At 38.9% G+C, this 23,689-nt stretch overlaps 1 protein-coding gene and 1 pseudogene across 1 annotated transcript; both read left to right on the forward strand.

Annotated features, from left to right (window-relative positions):
• Positions 1 to 2,113: 2,113 nt before the first annotated feature.
• On the forward strand, positions 2,114 to 3,076 carry LOC101715416 (olfactory receptor 2G3-like). Its single transcript, XM_087181054.1, has one exon. The coding sequence runs from the start codon at positions 2,114 to 2,116 to the stop codon at positions 3,074 to 3,076; it is 963 nt and encodes a 320-aa protein (XP_087037180.1).
• A 1,370-nt stretch (positions 3,077 to 4,446) lies between these two features.
• LOC106009149 (small nuclear ribonucleoprotein-associated protein B-like) lies at positions 4,447 to 23,406 on the forward strand (annotated as a pseudogene).
• Positions 23,407 to 23,689: the final 283 nt, after the last annotated feature.

Raw genomic sequence — 23,689 nt, forward strand, 5'->3', positions numbered from 1 at the left:
TCCTGCAGAGCTGCCAAGTGCATAGCACTCCATGGCCTTTCTCTGGGGAGCTAGAGCAGTGTGGTTACTGAACCTGTTGGAAGACAGAAAGAATGGCAGGAGAGACTAGCTGGGGAGTGGGTCCATTCTTCAGCCATCACTCTGGGACTAAGTAACTGTGAAAATCAGCTGAAAGGAGGAAGGCTTACTGTGGCTCCCGGTACCACAGATTTCAGTCCACAGTCAGTTATTCCATTGCCATTGGGCCTGAGGTCAGAGGATCAAGTGGAAGGGTGAGGCAGAGGACAGCTGTGTTCCTCATGGTAGCACAGGGCTGACAGAGCCAGACAGGAAGGGCAGGGATGAGATACAGCACAGGGCATGCCCCACAGCCCACTACCTCTAACTGGGCCCTGGCTCCAACCCTCTTTCACCTCCTAGTGATGCCATCAGACTACCCTCAGGATTAACCCACTGGTGAAATGAGAATATTCGTGATCAAACTGCCTGGAACCCCACCTCTGAACACATGAGCCAGCTGCATTCATTCTAGGCCTGAGGCACAGCAAACTACTCCTGGCCCTCACATCCATATCTTTATGCAAAACACTCTTTGTCCAACTCCAGGAGTCCTCTGAATTTAACAGTTCCAGCACTGCTCCAACTCCAAGTCAGAGTATATTACTACATGTACAAACTTGCCAAAATGAAATCCATTTGCCAGTATAACCAGTATGTGCTGATTTTTAAAAAAGGTGAAAAAAATTTCAACTCCAGAGTCTTCCCTGGGGCTCAAGGCAATCCTTAGCTGGGAGCTCCTTTGAAAGCAAAAAAGCAGGTTCCATACCTCCAACATACAACAGTGCAACAGGCATAGGGTAAACCTTCCCATTCCAAAAGCAATGGGCAGGAAAATAGCGAGGAGGAACCCAAACCCAGCATGGCAAATATTAAATCCCAAAGCTGCAGGCCAGCACCCAGGAAAACCTGTGGCAGGATGTGCATGCCAATAGTCTGGGGCAGCCCCAACCCTTGACCTTGCCAGTTGCACCCTCATGGCCTCTCTCTCCTCTCCTCACAGCTTTCCTCCCAGGATGTTTGATGCTCCTGGCATCTGTAAATCCCTGGGACTCCCTCACTGCAGCTTTGGCTTCCCTCACAGTCTCATGCATCAGGCTCTCTGGGGGCCCCTTTGGGGAGTGGCACCCTGCCACACAGTGTCTGGCTCCCAGGCCTCCCATTTAAATGCTGCTAGAAGCCTCCCTGACCCACACCTTCAATTCTTGTACCTGCAAAGCAAGCACTGTGTTGATGAAACCAAGGTCTTACACCAGCATGAGCAGTAGCTAGGGCCCCTTGGACAATGGCTGCTGTGGCCTCTGAGTGCCTGGATGGCTGAGCATGGAGAAGTAAATCTGAGGGAACCAATGCTCTAGGCAGATCTGCTCAAGGACAGCACTCAGGGGTTCTCTTCCCAAATGAGAGATTTATGCTATACATACTTGACCTTATGCAGGTGGGGTCATGCTGAATCTCTGCAGCAACCATAGCTTACTTGAGCCCAAGCTTTTGAATTCCTTCTCTTCTCCTCTCTGCTCTTGATTCTCATTGTTAACCTGGCTGAAAGCATGGAGCAGTGCTCATGTCATAGCCTGCTATGACATGTGTGCTATTCTCCATGAAATTTCCTGTGTTGGACTAATTAGTCTGTGACCCTTAAATTCAGCCTTTCACAATGTCGCATAGCATGGACAAAATTCAGACAAGTGCTTTGTCAACCTGTAACATGAAAGGACTCTGGACCAATTGCCAAGACAATACACTTTTCTTTCTAAAACCTCATCAACACAGACTTTAGTGTCTGCATTCTAGGAGCCTATCAGCCTCCTGAGATCACACTAGAATCATTCTCTCTAGGACACCTCCATCCCTATTTCAAAGTCAAGGGATAGGTAATAATTATAGAGCAGCAGTGTGATATTTGAGGACATGTCCTAATACTCACGGGAATCATTCCAGCAACAAAAGGAAAGACATAATAATTAGGCATAGGATTACAGAAATAAGAAAGTAAAGTTCAACTTCATCTTCATCCTTATCTTTTCCTTCCAGCCATATATTAGAAACAGATGCCATGGAAATCAATGCAAGTTTTCCTAACACTTTTATCCTTCTGGGATTCTCTGAGTTTCCATGGTTGGAGAGGCCTCTCTTTGCAGTGGTCCTGGTCTGCTACCTCCTCACCCTGGTGGGGAACAGCTCCATCATCCTCCTCTCCCTGCTGGACCCCAGACTCCAGATGCCCATGTACTTCTTCCTGGACAACCTCTCTCTACTGGACCTCTGTATCACCTGCACCGTTCTGCCTCAGCTGCTGGTCAACCTTTGGGGACCAGATAAGGCAATTGCTGCCTGGGGATGTATCACACAGGTCTATCTTTTCAGCTGGACAGGGTGCACTGAATGTATCCTGCTGACCATGATGGCCGTTGATCGCTATGTGGCCATCTGCCGGCCCCTCCAGTACACTCTCATCATGCGTCCCTGGGTTTGTGCACAGATGGCAGCCGCCTCCTGGTTGAGTGCCCTGGCTACTTCTCTGCTCCATGCCACACTCACAATCCAGCTCCCCCTCTGTGGGCAGCACACCCTGGACCACTTCTTCTGTGAGATACCTGTGCTCATCAAGCTGGCCTGTGGGGACACCACAGCTAATGAGCTGGCCCTGGCTTTAGGAGCCATCCCATTTGTAATGGTGGCTCCCCTGCTGGTGCTCATCTCCTACATCTTCATTTCCAGGGCTGTACTGAAACTGCCTTCAGCTGAAGGAAGACACAAGGCACTCAGCACCTGCAGTTCCCACTTGCTGGTGGTCACCATGTTCTTTGGTCCTTCCATCTACATGTACCTCCAGCCCCCAGCCAAGAGCACACAGGCCAAGTTCATGTCCTTCTTCTACTGCATCATCACCCCAGTGCTCAACCCACTCATCTACACCCTGAGAAACAAGGATGTGGAAACAGCTTGGAAGAGGATCCTGCAATCCCTGGGCCAGGTGAAGTCTTGGAAAGTCAGAAGATCCCTGCCTGTATCCTGAGCAACTACATGCACACATCCATGAATACTGGCATATTCTGTCTGCTTTTCCAAACAAGTATCTATAACTTCAAAGAAAAGGATTCCCTTCTCCAAAAATTAATTAATCTAATAACTTGAGAAAAATTTTGGTAAGAAACTTGTCCTCTGAAATCATCAATAGAGTAATTGTGCTTTTTCTCAATCTGCCCTACATTTTGTATGAAATAGACACAGTAGGCAGCATGGTCCATTCATCTGTAGAGATACCTGCACATTATTGGTGATTTCCACACTATTCTCAAATAGCCAAGTTGTGGAATAAAACTAAGTACCTATCAATGAATGAAGCCAAATTAAAATGTAGTATGTGTATGAAAAGGAATATTATTTTGTCCCACAAAAACAAATTCTTCCATCTGATAGCATGTATAGGATTGAAGAATATTGTAGTAAATGAAATAAGTTAAACACAGAAAGATAAAAATTACCTGTTCTCATTTCTACATGGAGTATAAACAATTAACTCTTTAAAACTAGGTTGCTATTTGGGAAGATGAAGATATAATCATTAGAGAGTAATGTCCATGGCACACCATGTTTTTGGTTTAATACATTTTTATAAAAATCTGAACTTGAATGATAGGTAAATTGAATTTCATAAAAATTGTCCCAACTAACTACATGAGCAGCTCCAGTCCTCATTTGCAAATGAAGCAGGCTTATCAAATATATTTTTCATTTGAAAGAACCTCTGTACTTTTTAATCAAATGTCTTAACCATGCATTCCTATGACATCTCTCTCATGTTTGGATGGTAATAATAAGGCTGATATTAACAAAGAGGTGAGGAGCAAAGGGGAGGTGGTGGCTGCAGTTGATGGATGTGGAAGCATGAGAGGGACGCATCCTGGGTTTCAGCATGTTCATCTCTGCAGGGACCAGGCCATGCCCCCTACAGTATCTCACTCCTAAGCCCTCTGCACTTTCAGTGCTGTTTGCCACACATGATGCCTTTTCCTAGTCTCCTGCCTTTTTCTAGTCTCCTGCCTTTTCCAGGGGAGTTTTTGCCACACAGCAATGCTCTTTAGTATAGTTGCTGCTAAAGAAAGCACAGCAGTGCTCTTTAGTAATAGTCACAGTAGGAAAAGGCTTGTTTATTGTGAAGTGGAATTGAGTTTGTAAAACATGAGTAGAGCAGAGAAACTTGCTGGCAACTGATCCCCATGTTCTCAGGCAGATCTACTTCAAAAACACACTGGTTCATTTTACTGGCAGCAGAACTTCCAGTAGCAGCCACAGGAAACAGACTGCTGGCTCCAGCTAGGTCCCTGAGAAGGTGAGTTTGGCACCAATCCAAGCCATCAGACCCACTACAAGGACAGTGGGCAGAGCAGCAAGATGCTCCAGCACACTGACTACAGGATGTGATCCACTCTGCAAGGCCGGCTCTTCACTGGTAACTGCCAAGATGTCAACAAGCACGCAAATTTGTTCCTGTGTGACTTTGACAATTTCAGGAAGATCAAGCCAAAGGACTCTAAACAAGCAGAAAGGGAGGAGAAACCAGTCCTTAGTCTGTTGCTGCTGTGAGGGGAGAACCTGGTCTTGATGACAGTAGAAGGGCCTCTTCCCAAAGGTACTGGCATTGTCTGAGTACCCTTGCTGGAGCTACTGTGGCCCAGGAATCAGTAGAGCTGGTGGTAGAGGCATCCTGGCTAGGGTTCCCATACCACAGAATCCTTCAGGATTTGCTGGGCCAGTCCATGGGGGGGGTGGGCCATCCCAACAGGTGATGACCCCACAAAGAAGAGGCACTGTGCCTTTCACAAGGATGTAGTGACCGTCTTTGTCTCTCTTAATTAGTTTTGGTTTGAAATCTACTTTGTCTGCAAATAAGATTGCTACACCTGCGTTTTTCTGGGTTCCTGTCAAGTGGAGAACTGTTTTCCATCCTTTTACTTTCAGTCTATGAATTTCTTTTGAGTTAAGTGTGTTTCTTGTATACAGCATATTGCTGGATTTTGCTTCTTAATCCATTCTGTCAGTCTATTTCTTTTGATTGGTGAATTGAGGCCATAAACATTGATAGTTATATTTGAGAGATATTGACTCATCTTTGTCATGATGTTTTTCTGTCGTTGGCTCTTTTATTTCTTATTTTCCCCCTTTCACTTTAGTGTCTGACCTTGTGTGGTGCCTTCTCTCTGCTGGGCCTCATGGAGTTGTGACCTTCATTGTCTTTTTCTAGGATATTGCTTAAAATTGTTTGGAGTGCTGGTTTGGTGCTCACGAAGTTTCTCAGGTGTTCTTCATCATGAAAGTATCCAATTTCCCAATCGATTTTGAAAGATAATTTTGCCGGATATAGCAGTCTAGGTTGGAAGTTACTTTCTTTTAGGGCTTGAAATACTTCACTCCCGTCTATCCTTGATTTCAGTGTTTGTGTTGAGAAATCTGCCATGATTCTGATGGACTTTCCTTTGTAGGTGATTTGTTTCTTTTCTCTAACTGCCTGTAGAATCTTGTTCTTCTGTTGGGTTTCTGGGATCTTGATTTTACATGTCTAGGTATAGATTTTTTGGGTCATGGCTGGTTGGAGTTCTATATGCCTCACTTATCTGTATGTCCAATTCTCTACCTCTGTCTGGGAAGTTTTCTGCTATTACTTCTGTGAACAGTTTTTTTTATGTCAGTTGTACTTTCTCCTGTTTATTCATGGACTCTTATGTGTCTTATGTTATTCTTCTTTGCATCATCTAGCAGCTGTTGGATTGATTTCTCATGGTCCCTTGCTAACTTCAAAAAATGTCTGTTTTCATGGTCCTTCACCACAATCCTGTCTTCTATATCTGATATTCTGTCTTCAGATTCTCTTAGTCTGATATGGTTTTTCTATAAAATGGAGTACTACTCTGCCATAAAGAATGAGGAACTAGAGACCTTTATAGCTAAGTGGGTGCACATTGAGGCCATACTCTTAAGTGAAATAAATAGGACACACATGTGTAAATACCGAATAGTTTCTCTAGTGTGAGAAATTGAAAGTGTAAATAAGGATGAAAATGATTAAAATGAATAATTGATAATTTGAAATAAGAAAAGGTGCAAGCATTAGGGGATGGTGGGAGGGGAAGGGGAAAGGGAAGAAGGGAAAGGAAATGTTATGAGAGAGAAAAACAATGGAATCAAACTCTGTGTAAATATGGAAGGGTGGAGGGGGTAAAGGGTGCACAGATAATGGGAGAAAAAATAAAAATTAAGATACATCATGTTCTGGTACAAATACCCAATGATAAATGTATTTTATACCTAAAATGTAAATATGTATATATAAATTTTAAAAAAGAAGAGGCACTGTGGCAGCTGTGGCAGCTGCTGCCACAGCTAGAATTATAGGGGGTCAACCTAACACCCAACTGGTTATGGGTGTTCTCTTCCACCTATGGGCCAATGGGCACCCCCTCCAGCCATGAGGGGCCCTCCTTCTGGCATGCAGCCAACAATGGATCCTCCAATAAGGGTCCTTCCTGGACTAGGGGCTCCTATGGGCATGCCACCTCCAGGAATGCAGAACTTTTCTGCATGTAAGGCCTTTGTCCTTGGCCACAGAATTATGGAAGTAGCATCACAGGAGCATGGGCCCATATGCAAGACACATTCTGTCATATAAAGCAATGTGGATAGAACTTGTCCTAGTTACCTTATTGCTGAGGCAAAATACCTGAGACCCAAAGATAAAGGAGGAAAACTAGCTTGCAGTTTGTAGAGGTTTTAGTCCATAATCAGCTGGCTAAAGGCAGAGTGGTTTTGCAGAGGAGAAACAGTTCATGGTGGCCAGAAGGTAGCAAGCAAGCAAGAGGAAAAACAAGCCTCTTTCTCTCCCTTATGCTGTATCCAGGCTACCAGGATTAGGGCAGTGCCAAACCAATTATTATTCAGTAATCATACACCTTTAATCCTGGTGTCACATACTCTAGATCCAGCCACCTCTGGAAAAAGCCCCACTTATGACTGCATTAGGTTTTGAGGGGATGCATAGACCCAAACCATAACAGAACTGAAAATCCTACTAGAGGACATAAACCAGACATATAAAGGTACACAAGATTCAACACGTAATAGGAATCTAACAAAGCTGAGCTCAAAGTACTGGTGAGCAGAATAGTGGTTCCTGGAGGGGGAGACCAAGATGAAGAAGAGGAAAAATTGCTCAAAAGACACAAACTCACAGCCCACAGGAGAAAAAAATGCTGTGTCACACAACACAGATGTGGACTACAGTTAACACTATTGTATAATACATTCAAAATAGCTAAAGAGAAGGTGCAGAGGTTCTCTGCCTGTGAAAAGCCACCAGGCCTAGTTGTACACTCCTATAATCCCAAAAATTGGGTGGCTGAAGCAGGAGGATCATTGTGAATTGAAGGCCAGCCTGGGCAACACAGTGAGGCCAAGGCCAGCCCAAACTACACAGTGAGACTTTGTTTCAAAGAAGTTAAAACCAAAGAGTAAAGACTGTGGTAAATGTTCGCTCTGATCAAGGACCTAAGGATCCTATGTTAACCAACACCCAAGTTACAAATGTAATGTATAATATGGTATGTCATAAAGAAGTACAGCTACACTTGTTAATAAAAACATTTCAATAAGAATTGTGGTCTATATGATGTTTAAAATATGGGGCTGAGGTTTTTGTGTCTTAATTATAAGTAATATAAGTAATATACAACAGAGTAAAAACATAATTGCATTTGTAATACTTCTGGAGGCAGGCTTCCATTCCCTCCTAAAAATGATCAAGGGATTTTAATGTTTTAGGGATACAGTGTAATTGCAATATCATAAAAACTTAATCCTAAACGTAAGAAAGTCCAGACTCACCCCACCTCTGAGCAAGGAGTGACCAGACTGGTGAGGAACTCAGGGTGTGGAGCTGGGGCTGCAGCCCTGCCCCCACCCTGCCTCCAATCAATGAGTGGAGCCGTGCAGGTGCCTGCAGCACCACCCCAGCCCAGCTTCTGGGAGCCTGTGACATCCATGAGGAGGAATTCTGTGAAGACAGTGAGGTTGTCCATGTCTGCCCACCTGCCGTGGCCTCTATAGAGTCAGAGGTCAAAGTGAGCAGAGGATGCTACAAGAAGAATGCAGAGCACCAATTAGACCTACAGAGTGGATTCTAATCAGGAACTCAGGAGACAATAAATGGATAATATGAAGTGTCTTGAAATCTAGTGAATGTACATATTTCTGTTTAGATTTTCTATCCCCTAACTGTAGCTATTCTTTTAGTTTCTATATTCATAAGGTGAGAGAATTAAGCTATGCAGTATTTAAAATGAAATCAAGTTCCAGCAATCATTTATTTTTACAGTTCTTTCAAAATGACTTTTCTAATTTTACTTGGACACCACAAATATTTTTCCCATTTACTTCAGTTTTGTGTGGCGATTCCACACCTAGTCTATGAGAGCTTCTCTGTCAGTCCTTGGGTTTGGAAATCCCTCGTCTTCTCTTTATTCTGTAGGTCCTAGCTTGGAGAATGACTGTAGAGTGGCCCTTCTGTGGCTGATGCTCGCCTCAGTTTCCCTAACAGAGCTAATGCATGAACCTGTGCATCTAATCCATTCCTCTGAGAATGACTTTGATCCAAAGGACACCAGGCCGGCCACCCTGCCCCATTCTCTCACTTCAGATGCTCTCCCAGACCTGTGTGTGAGCCCCTTCTTTCTCTTTCTGCACTGTCATCTATGCAAGGAGTGATTTTATTCTGGATGTAAAAATTCTACTTTACTATAGGCAGTATATTTCCTATTTTATTCTGTTACCTCCTTGTCTGCATATTTTATCAAAAACCCTGTTTGAAATACTCCTCCTAGATGCAACCTTCTGCTACACATGAATTCTTATGTTTAATGAGGTGACAGCTTTCTTTGGAGACTGCCTCTCTGCTTGATTTCAGACCTTTTCTAAAATCTCTGTATTCTAAAATTATTTTAACCTTAATTTATTTCCCTCTGTATGTTTTTGCTTACTAATTTTCTTTTCAGCATTTAAATTAGTCATACCAAGAGATCTAGTGTTTGTATTATTTTATTTTCATTGTTAGAGAATTGAATTATTATAATATTGAAAGTATTTTCTTTGGCATTTGTAGTACTTTGTAGATAATCACTTTGCCATTGCAAAAACATTTACCATTTTTCTGCCTTTCATGTGTATAATACTGATGATTTGCTTACAGTGGTGCATTCATATGGTGTTTTAGTGTTTTACAAAAATGTTTTTTGAAATTATTTTATCTGGTAATTCTTTGACTTGGATGTGATTTCTTCTCTTAGCCATATTTGTAATAAAATACAATCGATGATGATAGAATCTCATTATCTAAAGCAAATTAATTGATGAAGCTGCTACTGCTGACATGGTGTGGACCACAGATGCAAATCACTCTACAGCAATTTTATTTCCTTGGTCAAAATGCCAGATAGGGGTCATCAAATCTCCTAACCTCATTCTCCTTCTCTTATTACATGTCCTTCCTCTCAGTGCAAATTCTCAAGTTTCCCTGAGCTGAATTCTCTTTACATTTCTGGTCTGCACAGTACATCCTGATCACACGCAGGAGAGGAAATTCAGGTTGCTCCCTCTTTTCATTTTCTCGGCAATGTGTTGAAATTATTTGGCCACAACTTTAAAATGTGAACAACAGAGTGAGTGTGACAGTTCATTCCCCATTATTAAATGGGTGAATTATCATAACTTATCTAAAGAAGCAGCATTATCATTTTAATAAAGCATGAATTCCAGTTGTCATCAAATGGAGCATAACAATGACTACACTAGAACTCACAACCTTTTTTCTTTTGCTAATTTAAAGACTATGTTGCTTGTGTTCAATGTTAAGAGATGTATGGGATCCTTGCTCCTGCTTCTTTCTTCAATGAATATGTGCAAGCTCACTTCTCAGTGAGACTCCCAATGTGGACCATGCCAGCAGCCCTGCTTCTGAAATACTTATGGGTCTTAGAATCTTCACCAAGGACACATGGGGGTCACACTTCTGATGAGCTCTGGACACCTGGTGATCCCATGTTTCCTCCAGCCTGTAGTTGGCGAGCATTCATGGCTACACTACTGAGCCTAGTTTATGCACATGACAATTAATAAAGAGGAAGCATTCAGATATGATTTGTGTGTCATTGGAGATCCAGTGAATTTTCCAGTTCAAAAATTAAAATAAAATTAATTTATTTACATTATAGTAAATCCCTAAAACATTGGAATTGCAGTCCATGTGCTATGACTGGAAGAGGGAAGTCACTCTGTAGGTTAAAGTTTTCCAAAGAACCAATATATGATATTACAGAATCATGCATAACTCATTCCAAGAGCTAGAAAAATTAAAATCAGAGTGTGATAAATTCATTCACAGGGCTTCAATGCCCTATGTTTAATTATTCTTTAAGAAATCATAAGTTGTTTTGTGTCACAGTGAAATAAATTAAGGATATCAGAATTAAATGAGTGTATGATGAATCTCCTCACCCCCCCAATCCTATATCAATGCAAAGCAGTTTTTTTTTGTTGTTCGTCCAAACTCATTGACTCCCCTGGCCAGAAGGTTTCTCCTCAGAAGCAGATGATTCCTGCACAGCTCTCCCAAACTCATGGACCCAGGATCCTCTCCTCTATTGTCACAGAGCTTCTATGTACTCAGCTTTTGTTTGTACATGGAAAGATACTCCATACCTAGGGCTTTGTAATGAATAGCTTCTTCAGAAAGCTTAGGTGAACACCATATATGTCATGTGTCTTGATCTACTTTTTCCTTAATGTATCAAAATACTTTACTTTTTTTTTACTTTACTTTTTTTTAAAATGCATTTCTTAGCAAACAGTTTTGAAGGTCCAAGGGAATGGCACAGGCATTCAGTTCTGGTCAGCAACTAATGGAAGAAATTATTACATGCAGAAGGAGACACACACACACACACACACACACACATACAGAGAGGGAGGGAGGGAGGCAGGGAGGGAGGGAGAGAGAGAGAGAGAAGAGAGTGGAGTGGTGAAGGTGGGGGTGGGTTCTGATCTCGGCAGTTTGGTCTTTTGAAGGAACCTGCTCTTTTACTAAACAGATCATTGCTGTGAGAAATATACTAATCTTTTTGAGGATTTTACTCCATAATTCTCTTACCTCTCCATAGGCTGCACTTAAAGGTTCTATTATCTCTTGTTATTCCAACATTAGGGAACCTGCCTCCAGGATATGAACTTCTTGAATATAGCATCTTATCTGTCAAAAGTCTTATCATATTAAATGTTCTCTTATTTATCTTTTAACAGAGTTCATTGATAAATCAAGTGTAGTATTTGATCTTTTAGAATTGGACATTTATGTTCACACTTTCAGACTGCCAGTTTTAACTTAGCACTAGGCAAAAATCTACCTTGAGGATTTTTAAATTAACATGCCAGAAATTGAATAAGAAAACAAAATAAATGTTTATGGAACATTTAGACAATTTCATAATCCTGATCTTGTGGTTTTTAGTAGCATTGAAGTCTATCTTATGCTTAATAAAGGAGCCTCAGACATGTATATAACTAATGCTTTCCTAATGGTGGAAACCAATGGTGTAACCATCCCACAGGAAGCTCTCTACTGTGGATCTCCAGGATATATTTGAAATATGAAGGATTTAATGATCCACCATACATGTGGGAAAGTTCATATTGCAATAAGTGGAAAGAGATTCGATTTGTCCTATTTTCACTCTATAACTAATTGAAATTAAACATTAGTCTATAACACTTAATTTGCACTAAAGCATGAAGAAGAATTTGGCCTCAGACATAAACCCATCTAAATGAGCATCTTAATTCAAAATACTCCTAAGCTGGCTTTGGATAAATATAAATGAATGCATAACAAGAAATCTATCTCAATAATTGGATAGTACAGCCTAACAACCTATTGCAGACCCTACTGTTGCCCAGAAAACTCCAATTCTCTTGCTCAATTTGTTTCAAATAACAGGATTTTTTTGCACTATTGGGCAAACAGGGCAGAATGAAGTGGTGGTGAACACCTCCTGCTGTAGTTGGATAAATACATGTGGTATGGTGGAATCTCTGCTGAAAGAAATCAACACCTTAGCTACTTTTGTCAACAATACAAATCCTTGTTTTGGCTCATTTAGGGTGTATTTCCATTTGCTTGGTTGATTCATGATGCTCTTTATGAATATGCTGAATCACCTAATTATGACCTTCACCCTAAGTATTCTAATTGTCTGCTTTGTCTGCTGTGTCACCCTAGGGTATTGCATGCTCATACACAGCCATCTGTTGCATGTCAGGTGGTCTCATATGTTTATAATAAAGATGAAAATAATAATATGAAGAATTATCCAACTAATTCGACATTATCAATTGTAAACTAGGACAAAATAAATAAATTATAATGGGGATAGAAAGTGGCACCAATGCTCACACACTTGGACAATCTTTCCAAAGTGAGAAACTGAGTTTAAATGTGAACTTGAGTTGGATGAGAGCCACCTGTGTGATTTGTTAATCTCACTTCTGTGATTCTGGCTCGGTCTTAGACATGTGCCCTTACAATTCATATATGGTCCCTGGTTCCTTCCTCTCTGAAGCTATTTCCCAGCTATGTATTCTGGCTTTGTCACAGTCATTTGCTATGATGTTCCTTCCTTAAAACAAGCTGAGCAAGTAATGAATCCTCTAAAACCAAGAGCCAAAATAAACCTCTATTATTTTAAATTATGGATGTCATATGTTTTGTCCCAGAGATAGGACTTAACAGGAAATAGTGACTGTGAGTGGAGTCATTTCTGTGACTATGCCTGACCATAAAGTTTAGAATTGGATTGATGGAGTTTAGAAAGATTTGAAGATGTAGGCTAGGGAAGCCCTAGAATGCTGTAAGCAGAGCTTGATAGTGATTCTTATCAAAGTTCAGAGGATCAGAATGTTGGTGAGAATGTGGACAGTAAAGACCAGTCTTAGGTGGTTTCACTGGGAATGAGGATAATATGAGGAAGTAGACTAGAGGACATGAATATTTCACACTGTCATGTTCTTATAAACTTGCATGTTTGCTGGATGATACTTGGGAGCAGCAGTCACCGTATTTTGGGAAGACCTCATACAGACACTCTGGAAAGGGGAGTTCAGAACTGCTTCAGAAAGTGGGAGAATAATGGCATTAGAGTGTTAGAAGCGCAGAGGATTTTGAAAGTAATTGATGGTGATGTGATTTTATTATAGTTAATCTTAAAAATTTTTAATTCTCATTGTATGTTTTGATCATACCTTGTCTATAGGATAATTTCTTCATCTATCATGTAGTGTTGGATGTTTGTTACTTCTCCAACTTTTGTCTACTATGAATAAAATTGCTAGAAAACAGTACTTTACAAATTTTTTGTGTTGATGTATATTACTTTTTCCTCTTTAAAATGGAATTGTTCACTTGAAATAGAACTCCTGTGTTACAAGATCATGCTACACTTAACCATGTGAGGAACCACCACAGTTCTACAGTGTCTGCAAATTTTCATTACCATGATAAGGTGAGGAAGGTTCCAATTTCTGCATGTCTTTCCTACCACATGTTATCATCTCCATAGAGATAGGCATTTCTCAGGGTGTGGAGAGTTACCTCATTCTGGCTCTAACATAAACTTTCAGATTGAGAAATCATTTGAAGCATATTTTATACACTTTTAGACATTTATAAATCTTCCTTTGAAAATATGTACTTTTATCTTCATCTACTTTTAATTGGATGCTTTGATTTTCATCATTGAATTATAGAAAGTTTTATATATTCTAATTTTCAGTTTCTTGTCAGTCATTTATTTTGCCAATATTTTCTCCCATTATGTGGATAGCATTTTCAGCTTTTTTAATTTTTAGAATTTTTTAAATTGAAGTTAAATGTCCTAAAATAAAATCTCCCATGTGGAAGTGTAGAGCTCATGAGTGATATGTACATTCACATTGGAAAGTCTTCTCCAGAATTCTCTTTGTCTTGGAAAACTGAAAGTTTATACCTATTTAACAATGTTCTTTTCCTGGCTTTGTCAACCTTCTTTCAACCACCATTCTACTGTCTCTTTTAATTTGACTGTGAAAGATTATTCATATGAGTGGAATTGTATTTTACTTGTTCTTTTCTACTTGTTTAAAGGAGGTGGACATCCCTCATGTAGCAAACCACCCCATTCCTTCCTTTTCCCCCTGACCAAAATTATTCCATAAATAATTTTCTTCTACATCTTTGTTTTCACATCCTTGAGTTGCAAACATAAGACCTAGAGTTTTTCCACTTTGCACTGTTTTCTTGAGACTTTCTCATGCTGATGGATTTCAGTAAAGCAGTCCCCCTGAGCCTCTTGGAGTATAAGCTGAACTTTAACACTGAGTAATCTTTCATCCTCTATGCTACCATGGTCATACACTGCAACAAATAGTGCCTCATGTGAGGAAAAACTGTGAGATAGAAAATGTGAGTATGAAATAGCAAGGCAACCTACTGCTGTTCATCAGCATAGAAAACTGACACCACACACACTGAAAAGGAAGAAGGAAATCCAACTCTTCATCTTAATCTTACTGAGGGGACATATATGAACAAGGAATACTCTGGCAAGTCTACAGTGAGGCCTAAGGCTAAACTTTTCATACACAGGTCTTTTAACTGTCCAATTGCTAAGTGACTGTGGACAGGTTTTCTGTTTTTCTTTTTGGTCTTTTACATCTGTTTCCTCTGCTTTGCCTATATAATGGATCAAAGTTTATCTAAAGAGAAAAAACAATTTAAGCAGCATTTACAATTCCTCTCAGCAATCTAAATGTAAATTTTCTGAAACTCAACTTATTGAATTCGTAATTGTTATCTATTATCCATGTCCTTGTCCTTTGGAGGGAAGTTTAGAGGTGGAGGATTGCAAACACATGGGACAAAAATTAAGCTATCTTTTAGGTCCTGTAAAAGTTGTGCATCATTGTGCATGGCACCTCTACAAGATCACTATTTGCTCTATTCAAACAAAGAAAGCCTCATTTACAAAGCTTCCTCCTTTTCCCTAAGCTAACTTTGAAAGCCACCTTTCACCTCCAACCACCTAGGGGACCAAAAGAGGTGGCCAAAGGGGGGTACTCTAAGTTACAATACTGTATGCCAATTGGACCTGTTTTTCCTTTAAAAAAAAATGGTAAAGACAAAAGTCAAGCCAGTAAATTATGCAAAATTAGTGTAAATTCGTCAGGAAAAAGGAAGCTTCATCATTATTTTTATAAAGGCTCAAGGACACCATGATCAGTATATCTGAGTGTGCACACTAACTTAAATGCATCTGTGTTGTGTGGGTTTGTCCGTCTGTCTGTTCAATCTAATAACTGGTTTCAACACCTGAAGCTGCTTTGTTTGAGCTCAACAATTATTCATTTTTTGACTCTTGAAATTTCCATGGGAAATTGTTTATGTAAGATTTAAGACAAGATCTTATTCAAATTCTTGTGGGTCATATAGTTAACAATGGGCAAACTAGATCAATTAATATAGGTAAAATGTCCTTAAGGTTAATGGAATGTTTTCACTCAAATTAGCCTATCAAACTCATATTAAAATTGGTTTTATAAATATAATCTGTATTTATTTTCTGTATGCAATAATTTAAGTTTTCTCAAGGATATTCAAGACATAAACATGAAAATGAATCCCAATTTGTACAATACAAAAGTGACTTTTATGAATTTAAAATAACCTACAGCTTGTCAACTCCATCATGCCTATTGGTATGTATGGGCAGAACTCTTGTAAGAGTATAAATTAAAGTCTCACTTTTGCTGCTCCTGGAGGCCAACTTGGATCTGAACAAATAAGTTTATTTTTCCCAATATTTTTACTTGCATGGACTGGGAACTGGGAAATTCTTTTCTCAAGATTCTCCCACATTTTGGGGAGGCCCACTGTACCTAGAGATTCTGTCTCCACACACAAATTGTAGATCACCAAGAGTGTTGTTCTAAAGAGCACAAAAATGATGCAGGGAGAAATAATACTGACACCTGAAGTGATTAGACAATGTAGTACAGAGCCAAAGTAGAAAATTGAGCTATAAGTAATGCTTCTTGGTGGTCTGAACATTTTTGAAAGTCAAATATGTATCTGAGTTGTCCTATTTGGAGGTTACATACACAGAGGAACAACTCAATTTTAAAGGGTATGATGAGAAACTCAAGAGTGCAAGTCAATTGAAAATAAAAAAATAAAATTAGGAAAACAAATATAGGGAGGAAAAAAAATTCGTCCTGGTATATTGCTCCAGATGGTCTCCTGGACATAAATATCATTTCCTAAATGTGCTAGATCCCATTGTTTCAAATCTTAGCTAATTGATGAATTCAATCTTGGATTCCAATTTGAGTTAGCATTTTTATTTAACCGACATTGTTACAATATTTCTTGTGCATTGAAAACTCTTAGACTACAATTACAGTTTAATTAGCTCTTTTGATGTTTAAATGAATATAAGAAAATTATTCAAGGTTGCTTGGATATTTTTTACATTCAGCCAAATTTAAAATACAATCTGAGACCAAAAATGGAGGGGGAGGGAACAACACTTTAAATTTTTTTAAATTCTTTTATTGGTACATTTTAGATACACAATACATTTACATTTCTCATTGGAAACTTGTACCTTTACATAATGGATCTTGGTTCTTATTTTTTCCCCATTATCAGCCCTCCCTTCACCCCCTCCACCCTTCCCTATTTACAAAGACTTTGTTTCCATTTATTCCATTTCTCATAATTTTTTCTTTCCCTTCTTTCCCTTCCTTTCCCCTGCCCCTCCCACTACCCCTACACTTTTAGACCTTTTCCTCTTATTTCACATTATCAATTATTCATTCTAACCATTAGGACATTTTAGGCATACAATATAATGGCATTCATCATTGGAAATTTGCACCTTTACATAAACTCTCTTAGTTCTTATTCTTCCCCATTCCCCTCCCCTCCCTTCAACCACTCCATCCCTCCCTATTTACAAGGACTTTGTTTCCATTTCTCCATTTTTAAACATTAATTCCATTCCCTTCTTTCTTTTCTCCTACCACTCCAAATTCCATTTTGCCTTTGCCCCTTTCATTCCTGTTTCACATTATCTATAATACCTTTTAGTCCTTATTTACTTTCAGTTTCTCACACTAGAGAAACTATTCAGTATTTACACATGTGTGTCCTATTTATTCCACTTCAGAGTATCACCTCAATGTGCATCCATTTAGCTACAAATGTCTCTAATTTCTCATTTTTATGGCTGAGTAGTACTCCATTTTATAAAAGAAAGACATTTTCTTTATCCACTCTTTAGTTGATTGGCATTTGGTCTGTTCCTAAGTTTTAGCTATTTCAAATTGTGCTGCTATGAACATGGGTGCACATATATCTCTGTGGTATGATTCTTTTAATTCTTTGGGGAAGAAACCCAGCAGGGGAATATCGAATGGGACTTTCAGTTCTAGTTCATTGAGGTATCTCCATACTAATTTCCACAGTGATCGCACCAGCCAACACTCCCACGAGCAGTGGAGCAGGGTTTCTCTTTCCCTACAGCCCTGCCAGCATTTGTTGCTGGCTGATTTCTTGAGAGCAGCCATTCTTTCTGGAGTGAGGTAGAATCTCAGCATTGTTTTCATTTGCATCTCTCAAATGACCACTGATGTTGAACATTTTTTCAGATATTTATTTGCTATTTCTACTTCTTTGTCTGAGAAATGTCTGTTCATTTCAAATGCCCCTTTTCAGATTGGATCTTTAAATTTGGGAGGTCTGACTTTTTTAAGTTCTTTATAGATTGGAGAGAGCAGGCCTTTGTCTGAGGAACAGCAGGTGAAGATTTTTTCCCACATTGTGGGTTTTCTCTTCACACATCTGGTGGTTTCTCTTGCTGTGCAGAAGCTTTGAATAAGAAGAGATCCCATTTGTTGATTGTTGTAGTTCATGGGCAACTGAGGTTTTGTTCATGAAATCTTTTCCTACACCAATGTATTCAAGAATTCTACCTAACCTCTGTTCTAGATGCTTGAGCATTTCTATTTTAATATTTGGAACTTTAATCCATTTAGAGTTTAGTTTAGTGCATGGTGAGAGATATAGGTCTAGTTTTAATCTTTGGCAAGTTGAAGCCCAATTTTTCCAGCACCATTTATTAAAGAGGCTATTTTTCCTCCAGTGAGGGTGTTTGGCTCCTTTGTTGAAGATGAGATGGCTGAGTGTGTCTGGCGTTGTTTCTGCACCTTCTACTCTGTTCCACTGGTCCTTGGGTCTGTTTCTTTGCCAATACCATGCTGTTTTTATCACAGTATCTTTGTAGTAGAGTTGCAGGTTGGGGATTGTGATACCCCCTGCCATGTCTCTGTTACCTAGAATTGCTTTTGCTATTCTGGGTTTCTTCTTGTTCCAAGTGAATTTTTGGATTGTTTTCTCAAGGTCTGTGAAGTATGCTGCTGGGATCTCAATTGGAATTGCATTGAATCTATATAGCAGTTTTGGAAGTATGGCCATTTTCACTATAATGATCCTTCCTACCCAGGAGCAGGGGATATCTGTCCATTTTGTGATATCATCTTCAATCTCCCTTTTCAAAGTGCTATAGTTTTCAGAGAAGAGGTCTTTGATTTCTTTCATTAGGTTGATTCCTAGGTATTTCAGGTTTTTTGATGCTATTGTGAAAGGAATTATTTATTGAGTCTGTTGTTCATGAAGAGGAAAGCTATTGATTTCTGTGTGTTGACCTTGTATCCAGCTACTTGACTGAATTTGGTTATTAAGTCTAGAAGACTTTTGGTGGAGTTCTTGGGGTCTTCTATGTAGAGTATCATGTCATCTGCAAATAATGACAATTTGACTTCTTCATTTCCTATCTTTGTTCCTTTTATTTCTTTCTCTTGTCTAATTGCTATGGCTAATGTTTCCAAAACTATTTTGAACAGGAGTGGTGATACTGGACATCCTTGTCTTGTTCCTGATTTTAGTGTGAAGGATTGCATTTTTGACCATTTAGTATGATATTGGCTGTTTGTTTTTCATAGATGGCTTTTATCAGATTGAGGTAGAGACCATCTATTCTGATTTTTCGTAGGGTTTTTATCATAAATGCATGTTGGATTTTGTCAAATGCTTTTTCTACATCTATTGAGATAATCATATGGTTTTTGTCCTTGGCTCTATTGATATTGTATATTAAATTGATTGATTTGTATATGTTGTACCATCCCTGCATCCCTGGGATGAATCCCACTTGGTCAAGTTGTATGATCTTCTTGATGATCTTCTGCATTCTATTTGCTATTATCTTATTAAGGATTTTTGCATCTATGTTCATTAGTGAGATTGGCCTATAGTTCTTTTTTTCAGTTGGGTTTTTCTCTGCTTTGGGGATCAAGGTGATGCTTGCTTCCAGGAAAGAATTTCGGTGTATCACTTCCCTTTCAATTTCATTGAAGAGTTTAAACAGTAGTGGCAGTGCAGCAGTTCCTCTCTAAATGTCTTGTATAATTCAGCAGTGATGCCATCAGGGCCTGGGCTTTTCTTACTTGATAAGTTTTTATTACAATTTTTATTTCATTGGTTGATATTGGGTTGTTTAGAAATTTTAGGTCTTCTTTGTTCAACTTTGGTAATTCATATGTATCTAGAAACCTGTCCATTTCTTCTGTGTTTTCCATCTTACTGATGTATGGGTTCTCGAAGTAGGTATTGATGATCCTCTGTATTTCTGCTGGGTCTGTTGTAATTTCACCCTTTTTATTCCTAATTGCATGGATTTGGGCCTTGTCTTTCCTTTTTCTGATAAGGTTGGCTAAGGTTTTGTCAATTTTGTTTATTCTTTCAAAGAACCAACTCTTGCCTTCATTAATTTTTTGTATCTTTCTCTCAGTCTCCATTGAATTGATTTCTGCCCTGATCTTGATAATTTCCTCCCTTGTATGAGCTTTGGAGTTGTCCTGGTCTTCTTTTTCTAGAAGCTTGAGGTTCAGCATCAGGTTGTTTAATTGGACTTGTTCTGTTTTACTAATATGTGTATTCACTGCTATGAATTTCCCTCATAAAACTGCCTTCATTGTGTCCCATAGATTCCAATATATTGTATTATTATTGTCATTTAATTCAAGAAACTGTCTGATTTCTTCTTTAATTTTGTCTGTGACCCACTGGTTATTCAGAAGTTTGTTGCTCAATTTCCACATGTTTATGAATTTTTTTCCAGTTTCTTTTGCCATTGATCTCCAATTTCTTACCAATTTTAGTATATGTGCTGCTGAAGCGAGCACTGATCTCCAATTTCATCACACTGTGCTCTGATAATATACAAGGGATAACTTCAATTCCTTTGCACTTGCTTAAACATGTTTTATGCATGAGTATGTGGTCTATTTTGGAGAACAGCCTATGTGCAGCTGAGAAGAATGTGTATTCTGATGTTATGAGGTGGAACACTCTGTCAATATCTGTTAAGTTCATTTGTTCTAGATTTCAATTGATTTCTAATATTTAATTACTGATTTTTTGTCTATTTGATCTATCTATTTGTAACAGTGGGGTGTTGAGATCCCCCACCACTATTGTGTTAGTGCATATATGACTTTTCATGTCCATTAGTATTTGTTTTATATAGTTGGGTGCACTAGTGTTTGGTGCATATATATATATATATATATATATATATATATATGATTGTCTTCTCTTCCTTTTGGATTGTTCCCTTTACAAGGATGTAGTGTTCTCCTTTTTTCTCTTAATGACTGTTGTTTTGAAATCCACTTGATCTGCAAAAAGGATAGCTACTCCTGCTTTTTTTCAGGTTCCTGTCACATGGAGTATTGTTTTCCACCCTTTAACTTTCAGTCTATGAGGTTGTACCACTCATTTAGTAATTTCTGAAGAATTTGTATTCATAATCATTCTGTTGTCCACATTTTTAATTGTGAGCTCAATAATTTCAAAATACTACTGAGAAAATCAAGATTTAGATGAAACAATTCTTGGATTTCCTCTGCTCCACTGGATCACAATGACTATGATGGGGGGCTGGGGATTTAGCTCAGTGGTTCTACCCCTGGCCTCACAAACACAAGGACCCAAGTTCAATCCCTGGTACAAAAATAAAACCAAAAAAATGACTGTGAAGAATAGAAATGAATTTAGCATTTATTATGTGTTAGAAGAAAAGATGGAGAATGGAAGGGAGAATTTTGTGGCACATATCTGTTATTTTGATAAAGGAAACCAGAAATAATTATGTGTGGTTTTCAGGAGTAACCTACTAGATCTTAATAGTATCAACTTGATCAGTTAGTACTGATTTTGAGTGTAAGTTTCTGTGCTCAAAAGATTTTCTCCTCATTTAGAGAAGTGAAACAAAAGTAAGCATGTTATTCAAATAAATCAATTCATATAAAGTATTCTGTAATAACTGAAAAAGCCATATGAATGTGTGACTAAGCAAATAATTACTATGCATGGAAACGAAAGAAAATTATAAATGCTTCTGTAATTTCAAATTATTTATATAGCATTAAAATATATAGATGTTAATAGTTTATGTATCATATTTCAATTTTGTTTCTCAACTATGAAAATAAAATAATACTGAGATTAAGTCTCTACATAGCTAATTTTAGTACTGAAAAGATAACCTCTAAATATTTACTTATGATTTGGAATGCTTCAAAACAATCATAAATAAGTAAATTAAATTTACAATACTGATTATAGAATGAGATTTTAGTAAAACTTTGAAAGCAAGTAGAGGGAAGTTCAGGAGAAAAACTTGGCACCTAAATACATATTAGAATCCATGCATAGCAGAAAGTTGCATTTTGGAGGCATACTTCAAGAAGTTTCTTTGTTTGCTTGTTCTAAGTTAAAACACGCAGACAAGAAAGCACATGAAGTGAACAGTCTACACATCACCAACAGGAAAAGAGAATTTCTATGACCTGAATCCTATGTCATAAATGATGCAAAGAGGGAAAGAAAGTGCTCACACACACACACCTCTTGAAAGCACCTGAAGGGGGGACTGGTGTCATGTGACCAGGTTGGTGTTATTCTCAGACTATGCATGTAGAACCTATCAGGAGATCTATCAGGAGTTTCACAAACAAAAGAGAAATATGTATGTTCCTTTGATTTCAGGATACTTTATTTTATCCATTTATTCTATCCTGATTTCCTGATTAGGAGCCATGCTGTAGTTTTAATGGATGCTCAACAATGTGCTTGTAGCATCATCAGTCCACTTTTATCTCTGACTCTGCAGAGACCATGGCAGGTGGGGAGACATGGACAACCTCACCGTCTTCACAGAATTCCTCCTCATGGATGTCACAGGCACCTGGGAGCTCCAGGTTCTGCAAGGTGTGTTGTTCTTAGGGATTTTTCTGGGAGCAATAATGGGGAATCTTGTGACTGTTGCTATCATCATGATAGACACACATCTGCACCCCCCCATGTACTATTTTATAAGCAGTGTGGCCCTCCTGGACCTTGGGAGCATCAGAGTTGTTGTTCCTGGAGCAGTAATGAATTCCATGACAGGCAGAAAAACAATATCCCTGGCAGAGTGTGCTGCACAGATTTTCCTCTATGTCCTTTTTGCAGCTGTGGAATTTGCCCTCCTGGTGGTCATGTCCTATGACCACTACATGGCCATGTGCCACCCTCTGCACTACGGGCTCATCATCACCCCGAGTCTGTGCTCCCCAGCTGCAGCTGGCTCCTGGGGCTCTGGTCTGCTCTACTCTGCTATCCACACAGGTATTCTGTTCAGGCTTCCCTTCACCAAGAACAATGTGATCCAGCAATATTTCTGTGATGTACCTCAAATTCTGAGGATTTCATCTTCAGATGTCCAGTTTTCAGAATTTGTAATCATTGCTCTAAGCATTTGTCTCGTGTTACTATGTTTTTCCTTTATCTTTATGTCATACACTAACATATTTTCAACTGTACTTAAGATGCATTCTTTGGAAGCTTGAAACAAAGTCATATCCACCTGTACCCCACAGCTAGCCATTCTCCTATTGTTGATCATTTCAGGGGCAATAGCTTACTTAGGTCCCAGTGCAAATGAACCATCCCTTAAGAATCTGCTCACTGCTATTTTCTATAGCATGGTGCCACCATTTGCGAACCCCATCATCTACTGTCTATGGAACAGAGAGATCAATGCTGCTCTGCAAAGAACGTTCAACAGATTGTCTGAGTTCTCAGTCAAGGATTTTTTGACTGAAACATGAATATTAACATACAGCTGAAAGTGATTTAATTTACTTATGTTCTTACATTACAATCTAAACATGTGAATTATGTATTTTAGTTGTTTTATATATTTTCTTATCTGTACTTTTTATGATGAAATAAAAATTTACATATTATTTTCCATCTGGGTATTTCATATATGTTGTATATTCTATATCCATTTCTGAAACACTAGATGTCTGGCCCACATATGTTTTGAATATATTTGGGATCACTTTCAGCTGACAACAAAGTCAGGCACCATAGGAGCAGGGCATGCAA

This window comes from Heterocephalus glaber, unplaced genomic scaffold, assembly GCF_053883595.1.
Source record: "Heterocephalus glaber isolate CG9 unplaced genomic scaffold, H.glaber_assembly_v1.0 deba00001466, whole genome shotgun sequence".
Taxonomy (NCBI): Eukaryota; Metazoa; Chordata; class Mammalia; order Rodentia; family Bathyergidae; genus Heterocephalus; species Heterocephalus glaber.

Bases quoted from the DNA above. Each gene is read 5' to 3' on its own strand.
- LOC101715416 (XM_087181054.1), top strand. From the start codon at position 2,114: ATGGAAATCAATGCAAGTTTTCCTAACACTTTTATCCTTCTGGGATTC.